The sequence below is a fragment of the Oryctolagus cuniculus genome, chromosome 1, assembly GCF_051225735.1.
Source record: "Oryctolagus cuniculus isolate XC-2025 breed Fujian yellow rabbit chromosome 1, ASM5122573v1, whole genome shotgun sequence".
NCBI lineage: Eukaryota > Metazoa > Chordata > Mammalia > Lagomorpha > Leporidae > Oryctolagus > Oryctolagus cuniculus.
This window is the reverse complement of record NC_142867.1, coordinates 17,497,808-17,506,847: the sequence shown is the minus strand read 5'-3', so window position 1 is coordinate 17,506,847 and position 9,040 is coordinate 17,497,808. Positions and strand designations below refer to the sequence as shown.

General features: G+C 38.8%; 1 protein-coding gene across 1 annotated transcript; it reads left to right on the top strand.

The window, feature by feature from the left end:
- Positions 1-4,430: 4,430 nt before the first annotated feature.
- Positions 4,431-5,359, top strand: LOC100350309 (olfactory receptor 4C45). Its single transcript, XM_017349562.4, is given in 2 exon segments — positions 4,431-5,328; positions 5,331-5,359. Coding segments are annotated over 2 exon segments (918 nt in total). The 5' UTR covers positions 4,431-4,439.
- The last annotated feature ends 3,681 nt before the right edge of the window (positions 5,360-9,040 follow it).

Sequence of the window (9,040 nt, the reverse complement as noted above, 5' to 3'; positions counted from 1 at the left end):
TCTTGGGGTCGGCGCTGTGGCAGAGCAGGCTAAGGCCCTGGCCTGAAGCACTGGCATCCCATATGGGTGCCAGTTCAAGTCCCAGCTGCTCCTCTTCCGGTCCAGTTCTCTGCTATGGCCTGGGAAAGCAGTAGACGATGGCCCAAGTCCTTGGGCCCCTGCATCTGTATGGGAGACCCAAAGGAAGCTCCTGGCTCCTGGCTTCAGATCGGCACAGCTCTGGCCACTAAGGCCAACTGGGGAGTGAACCAGCAGATGGAAGACCTCTCTGTCTCTCTGCCTCTCCTCTCTGTGTAAATCTGAATTTCAAATAAATAAATAAATCTCTAAAAAAAGAAAGGTAATTCCATGCACATTTGCAGCCAGTTCTTCACCATTTGAAAAACTGAAGAGAAGCTAGTAGCGGTGCCTCCTTTTGTAGTATTTCTAGTCTCCACCACTAGATGTCTGTAGTGATTGGCTGAACATGATTTCTCAATGGCTGATGTGGGAAACTATGATGTTCAAGTCTAAGGATCAGCATTTCGTCTCTGAAGGATAGAAGGAAAATTTATATTCCCAGAATACATAATAAGAATTTGTCCTTTAGGAAATCCCACTGAATGAAATTGACAGTTTATGACTTTTAAACAAGGGCATTTCAGAAAGGTCATGGATAATTGAATTTAAAAAGATCATTTTTGGTGTAAAAATATTGAAATCTATGAATACTTTTTCATAATACAGACTTTCTGTGCACTTTTTGAAGATATCTCATGTTTCTAATCTTTGGTAGGTGGGACTCCTGCTATCTATGTCCCCTCGGTCACCACTGATAAAAATGCCACAATTTTCCAGCATAATCAGGCACACAACCCTGAAGATTGGCACTTTCATTCTCAAGCATGAACCAGCCATGCTTTCATAAAGAAACATTGTCTGACTCTGACCTATGCCTACAGCCACCCCATCCAAACCTGAAACTATATTAGTCAGTCATAAGGAGAAAAACGGTCTACAATTATGGTTTCCAAATTATCTTACCCAAGAACTCTCCTAAATTATACCCAGAGGCATATCTCTCCCAAGCTCAATTGTTTCTCCAAACACGGGCCTCTATTGATCTTCCTGGGTACCCAGTGGGAGTAAATAAAGGACCTTAACTGTCACTCTGGCAAAGTTTCCCAGGAGCCTATTACTCATTCTCTGAGGACTTGAGAAGTCATTGCATTACCAAATCCTGCAGTTGAGAGACTCTACTTAAACATTTTTGGAAACTCAAAGAGCCAAGACTAAGAAGGACCTGTGAGCAAACGACACCAGCAAAGTCTTCTAAGAAGAAGCCTAAGATTTGGGGTTATAATTCTTGGGCTCTGTTTCTAGAGAGACACTTGGAAGAAGGATTTCAAACCAGAATGAAAGGAATTTTCTTGCCACATTGTTCATGAACTCCTTAGCAAACAAAAATTTGACAAACTTGATTGAGTCCAATCGAGTGAATTTGATTAAATTAGTGTTAGGGTTCATGAGCTAGCTCATCCTGATTTTGAATAATTTGGTATTGTTCTCACTGATGTAATCCACTGATGTATTATAAAAGGATAGAATGAATCTGATTTCATATCCATAATAACCTCACAATCATATATTTTTGGTGGTGAGATTGGTTAAAAAGTCTATTTTAATAATTTTGAAATATGTAATACATTGTTAATAAATGTGGTTGCCACATTCTCATTGTTTTCAATTTTGGTCATATGGATCTCTAAAGTATCTGTAACATTACATGTGTTTTGAAGACTTGCTTATACTTCACAATGTTTGTGGTGGCAATGAAATTAAAAGATGTCTCTATTGGTACAGAAAAATGAATTTTATGCCTCTTTCTTAAAATAAACTTTTGATGAAGTCCTGTCAAATGCATGGATTTCAACATTTTTACACAAATATAAACTTAGTTTTTCCTTCAGTTTTCCATGAACTTCTTCAAATATCCTCATACTGCCAAGAAAATGCATGGAAATTAATTCTAGTGCTATTGTAGTTTCAAAAATGAAAATGGTTATTTTCTGCATAATGCAGGTTGACAATGAGAACTAAACAACGATATCCATACTCTGACGAGGTGTCTAAAGAGATATGAACTTCAGTGTCCTACTTCTCAATCAAGTCAGATGACTGTGTTGCATATGCCAGGAGGGAAGAAACTGATGCCTGGAATCCATTGAAAAACAGAGGACTCCACAATGAATTAGACCCAAGGTCAGTGGTAAATCTTTGTTCCCAAATGTAAGCAAATTCATTTAAATTATTCTACTTACTTTTACTCAACTAGTTTCTAGAGTTACATTTGTGACTTACAGATTAGTATGAAATTGAAAATAAGAAACTCAGGATAACTCCATGTGTCATTTGATTCCACACACCAATAGGAAACACAATCCATAATTCTATTAGATCAGACTCTGTTAAAAACTACTGACGTCGTGTTTATAACGTTATGATTAATGCTTGTGCCTCACCAAAGACATTGATTTCATGAATTTCAGTTTTCAATAGTGTGGAATTGCTTTGACCTTTTCATAGCCTCCAAATTGCCACATTCGTGTTAGAATTCATGAATGAAATCTACTTGGAGTGATTACTCACATAGTCTCCATCTAGAGAACTTATCAATACAGAGGAAGCAACACTGAGCTGTCCTGAAAGCTAAAGATTTCCTCTCCTTTGCTAAAACAGAGAGGTCATGATGCTAATCTCTGTGCCCAGGAATTTCTTTATTATTTTGTTTTTAAATTTTTAGTTAGTGTGTAATACTTGTACATTTTATGGAGGACAGTGCAGTAACTTGGCACTTAAGCACAGCATAAGCCAGTCAAGTCAAAAAATGAACCTTTTCATTTTTCATATTTGGAGCCTACATAACATGTTGTGAAATGCAGTCACCCAACACAGAAAGACAAATATTGTATGTCTGTCTCATATAAGGAAGTTTAAAAAATTGTTGATTTGAACTTAGAATCTTGGCCAGAAATGTGAGGAAAATAATATTGCTATAGTTTTTGAAAGATATTGGAGAAAGGGAGGAGAAGGAATAAAAACTGATATGTGTCTTTGTAACAACAACATGTATTCATTTAGAAAATCCATGCCCTTATTAAAATGTGTATATATATTAAATACTTCTACCCATTGGCAAGACGAAAAGGAAGAGCCATATTATCCTAACCATTATATCTGATCAATGGAAAACTCAGGGAATTTCAAGTGTCATTTAATTCTATTTCTGTCAAGTGAAAGGGAAAATATATCTAATCAGAGGTTAACTCTATATTTGATGTAATGAATTGAAAAGAAAATATACTTGAGAGGTACTGTGCACTTTTCATGGAAATTTGCACCATTTATTAGCCTGTGTGGACAGATGTGGAAAGAATGAACATGAAAAACTGGGGCTGTTGAGTGATTTATGCTCAATTGTTATATCAGTGGAAAAAACTGCAACAACAGCTCTGTCCCTGCTCAGTGCATGTATATTCATTTTACAAAAAGGAATCATAGATCACATAACAGGCAGGCATAAACTTATCTAGGCTTGGCACTTTCATATCTAATACACTGATGACCTTGAAAAGAATAAATAGATATCTATAAAGATTCAGACCAAAACACAAGTATAAAGCTGATGAACATTGTCCCAAAATTTAAAAGAGAGCCATCTGGGAGGCTTTTTAGAGCCAACAACTTCGCAAGTCAACGCAGGGACACATTCATAATACCACTTGCTTTAATATAGGTACTTGTAAGGTGCTGCCACTATTCAGTTAATACGAAGGAGGAGAAATCCAACCTTTCTCTGCTTCTTAAAACTATCTGAAGATTGAAAAAGTGAGTGGAAGTGTGGCTCGACTGACCTCAGAGACCAGAACCAAAGGGGTCATAGGTACTTTCATATTACCTTTAAAACATTATCACTGGGGCCAGCACTGTGGCATAGCAGGCAAAGCTGCCACCTGCAGTGCCAGCATCTCATACGGATGCTGGTTTGAGACCAGGCTGCTCCACTTCTGATCCAGCTCTCTGCTATGGCCTGGGAAAGCAGTAGAAGATGGCCCACATCCTTGGGCCCTTGCACCCACATGGGAGACCCAGAAGAAGCTCCTGGCTCCTGGCTTCGGATCGGCACAGCTCTGGCCATTGTGGCCAAATGGGGAGTGAACCAGCAGATGGAAATCCTCTCTCTTTCTCTGCTTTTCCTTCTCTCTGTGTGTAGCTCTGATTCTCAAATAAATAATTAAAAAAAAGAGAAAGAAACTTTAGGAACTAAGTTGTCAGTAGATTAGCCAAGTGGGATTCCACAGGAATATAGTCTGCAAAACTTTTTAAAAAATTATCACTGAGAAATACTGTGGTTATCTTCCAAACACTATACCCAAAATCAACCTAAACTGAGGGAAAGGATGAACAATGTAACAGAATTCATCTTGCTGGGCCTCACCCAGAATCCAGAACTGCAGAAATTCCTATTTGCTGTGTTTTCAGTCATCTACTTGATCACACTGGCAGGTAACCTGCTCATCGCAGTCACCATCTTTGTCAGCCCAGCCTTGGGCTCTCCCATGTACTTTTTCCTGTCCTATCTGTCCATTATAGATGGTTTCTACTCTTCTTCCACAGCACCCAAAATGATCTTTGAGTTGGTTTCTGAGAAGAGCACCATCTCCTTCAATGGATGCATGACTCAGGTATTTTTCGTACATTTCTTTGCTGCAGCTGAGGTCGTATTATTGATTGTCATGGCCTATGACCGCTATGTGGCCATCTGTAAGCCCCTGCACTATCTGACCATCATGAGCCCACCTGTGTGTGCTTCCCTGGTGAGTGTGGCTGGGATCATCGGATTTCTGCATGGAAGCATCCAGATTTTGTTTATGGTCCAGTTACCATTCTGTGGCCCCAACGTTATTGACCATTTTGCATGTGATCTCATGCCCCTCTTGCAGCTGGCCTGCACTGACACTGATACTTTGGGACCCCTGATTGCTGTCAACAGTGGGGCAGTATGTTTGCTCAGTTTCCCTATGCTGGTTGCTTCGTATGTCATCATCCTGCGTTCTGTGAGGGCTCATAGCTCAGTAGGACGTCAAAAAGCGCTGTCTACCTGTGCCTCTCATATCACTGTTGTCATCTTATTCTTTGTACCTTGTACTTACCTGTACCTGAGACCCATGACCAACTTCCCCACTGACAAGGCTGTGACTGTGTTTTGCTCCTTAGTAACTCCTATGCTGAATCCTTTAATCTACACTTTCAGAAATGCAGAAGTGAAAAATGTTATGAAGAAGCTCTGGGGCAAATCATGAAAACTGAGGATAAATAAATCTTGTGATTTGATTTTTAAGCCAAAAAAAATCTAGTGATTTTCATTGGCATTTGTTCTCCTTTTGGTTCATCTAAATTGAGACAGTTAAATACCTTGTGTGGGTCACCTTTCATTAAGCATCTGCTTATACTGGACAGAGCCCACATCTCCCACGGCACCGAAGGCATTGGCTAGGCCCAGCACATTTGTAACAGCCCTGGAAATTGCCTAGTTTATGTTCTAATTAGAAGAAAAAGTGCATACATTCAGAAAAGCAACCTGATTGTATTCATCATTACATAAAGTCATAAAATGTAATTTTTAATATTTTATAAAAGGTTGGCAAATTCATAATAGTTCCCTAATGCAGGCATAAAAGAGATCAACATGATACTCTTGAGTCCTTTTCATCCCCACCAAAACAACTAAAATAAACTTTCAATTCACAAGATGAGAAACCACTGTGAGGGGAAATGAAGTCAAGCATAGCAGAATTATTTGATCTTTTAGATGCCACTGTGCATGCTGTCATTTTGAAAAACTGACTTTTCAATCTTAACTTTATCAAATCATTAACAAACAATATTAAAAGCACAAAATGTATTCCAATGAAATGGGTAGAACTGGACATCATCAAGCTCAGTGAAATAAACTGGACCCAGAAAGACAAATATCACATGTTTTCTCTTATTTGTAGGAACTAATAGAGAGTATAAAAATTGGGTGGATGCCACATCATTTGGAATGTTGCTATAAATTTTGCTTCACTAAATCATGCATGTACATGACAATTTACCCTCTTTCCTCATCTTTCAATTATCATTAATCTCTCACTTTGTGATATTAGTAATTGTTTTCAAGAAAAAGTAGTATATGTGTGTATAATGTCTATATATGATGTGAATATGGAAAAATGTTACAAATTGTTAAATATTAAAGCTAAAAGATAAACAAAGTAAAATGTAAAAAAGTACTTTCTTCAAAATATAATTTTTATATCTTCTAAGTGTGAGAAATTTTAAAAATGCTCTTGTAGAAACATGAAAAACTTGTTTTTCTTACTACAACACAGAAAAGTAAGTACTCTCCCATCAAATATTCTTTTTAAAAATTGAATAGCCACAATTTTCTGTGTAATGCAATTATCAAAAAAAAAGCACCAGGGGCACATTGACTAGAGCAAAATGAGTCCAGTTGATAAAGTCTGTGGACTAGACAGAAAAGTCTTCACATTGAAGTCTGGCTTTAGATACCAACAAAGGCATAGAAGGCTCTGAAATCAAAGTAGTTTTATGGGATATTAAAGTGATGTAACGGTGATGAGTAAGGAACCTGACAACAATGATCAAATGTCTGAGTTACAGCAAAGAATCCACACCATGAATGTAATAAAGTACTAAATGATTCAGAAATAATCACTCGATGACAGCTAACTGAGCACCTAAAAGGAAACCCGTTGAAGTGAAATGGACACTATGAGAAACAATGACCAGAGCAGCCCTGGTCTTGACTGTTGAGGAACAACTTACTATTTTATTCCTTGTAGTATTTTTTTGTTGTTGTTGTACTTAATACCATTGGTTGAACTCTGTAATTAATACACAATTATTCTTAGGTGTTTAAAATTAACTGAAAAATGATCTTTGTTAAATATAAGAGTGGGAATAAGAGAGTGAGAAGATACACAGTTCAGCACAGGCTCACTTGGACTTACCTACAATGGTAGAGCTAGAAATGTGCCAGGGGATTCCAATTCAGTCTCATCAAGGAGCCATGTTCCAATGCCATCTCACTTGTTAAAGTGATCAGTTTAAGAACATAATTGATCAAAAAGATAGGTTAAGTGTCAAAGAGATTTCACATATAAGAACAGTGTTTGCAAATAACGAAGGATAGAATTAAAAGGGAGAGAATGATCCTGCGGGGAAAGCAGGACACACAGCAGACTCATAGAATGGCAAATGCCCTAAACAGCACTCCAGACTTGGAATCAACCCTTGGGGCATTCAGATCTTGCTAAAAGGCAAGTCTCATAGGCATGGAAAGCCAAGACACTGTGGCAAAAACGACCTGAATGAAAGATCTCGATGAGTGAGATCTCTGCAGAAAAAATGGGCCATCAAAGAAGGAGGCACCTTTCTCTGAAGGGAGGAAGGAACTTCCACTGTGATAATGGCCTTGACTAAATAAGATCAGAGTTGGTGAACTCAAGGGGCTTCCATAGCCTTTACAGCTCATGGCAAGAGCCTCGGGTGATTACTGACATCATAAATAAGAATGTCAATTGTTAAATCAACAATGGGAGTCACTGTGCACCTGCTCCCCATGAAGGATCTCTGTTCTTAATGTGTTGTACTATGAGAATTAACGGTAAAACTACTAGTCGAACAGTACTCTATATTTTGTGAGGTTATGTGGGTGCAGTCTGTTGAAATCTTTACTTAGTATATGCTAAGTTGATCTTCTGTATATAAAGATAATTGAAAATGAAAAAAAAAGATAATTGAAAATGAATCTTGATGAAGAATGGGATGGGAGAGGGAGTGGGAGATGGGATGGTTGCGGGTCGGAGGAACATTATGGGGGAAAAATCCACAACAATGCAAAAGTTGTACTTTGTAAATTTATATTTATTAAATAAAAAAAGAAATAATCAGATGAACTGAAGACAGAGATTAGGTGCTTCAATCAAATAGATCTGATATATTGTCTTCAATATTAATCAGGCTTACAAATGTAAGCAAATTATTTTACCACTCCATCTTCCATAAACAATAAGAATCAAATGATTTAAACTTTTTTAAGTAAGTGAAATGCATGCGAGATTTGAGTGAGTTCCTGGGTCCTGGTTTCAGCCTACCCAAGAGTGGATGGAACTTCGAACTCTCCCTCTTCCCGTCCCCCTCTACCTTCCCCCTCTTCTGTTCCTCCTCCCCTCCCCTTCTCCCTCTCCCTCACCCTCACCTTTCCTGGCACTCTCTCCCTTCCATTCCTCCTCTTGCTCTTCCTTTCCATGTCCCCTTCCCCCTCCAATAAATAAATATATCTTTAAAATTAATTATGTGGGGGCCAGTGCTGTGGTGTAGTGGGTAAAGCCGCCACCTGCAGTACCGGCATCCCATATGGGCACTGGTTCGAGTCCCAGCAGCTCCACTTCCAATCCAGCTCTCTGCTATGGCCTGGGAAAGCAGTAGAAGATGGCCCAAGTCCTTGGAACCCTGCACCCATGTGGGAGACAAGGAGGAAGCTCCTGGCTCCCGGCTTCAGATCAGCACAGCTCCAGCCATTTCCGGCCACCTGGGGAGTGAACCTGTGGATGGAAGACCTCTCTCTCTCTCTGCCTCTCCTCTCTCTGTGTAACTCTGATTTTCAAGTAAATCAATCTTTAAAAAAATAAATAAATAAAATTAATTATGTGAAAAATTGTTCAAATACTGAACAATACTCAAAGACATCACCAGAGGTTAAGGTATGCTACAGGCTAGAGTTTCTGATAGGAAAGCCATAGAACACTGCTACTGTCCTTAGCTAACCACAAACAGAGGAGGACACATCTGTCCCAGTCTCATCTCACTGCAAAATACATTGTAAACGCTGTTCCTTTGTGTGTGGGATGGTGTAACAGAGGGGTATCATCTTAGCAGACATGCTTGGTGGGGCCCGTAACCGGGTCTCTGGAAACCAAGGGTTAACTCATCA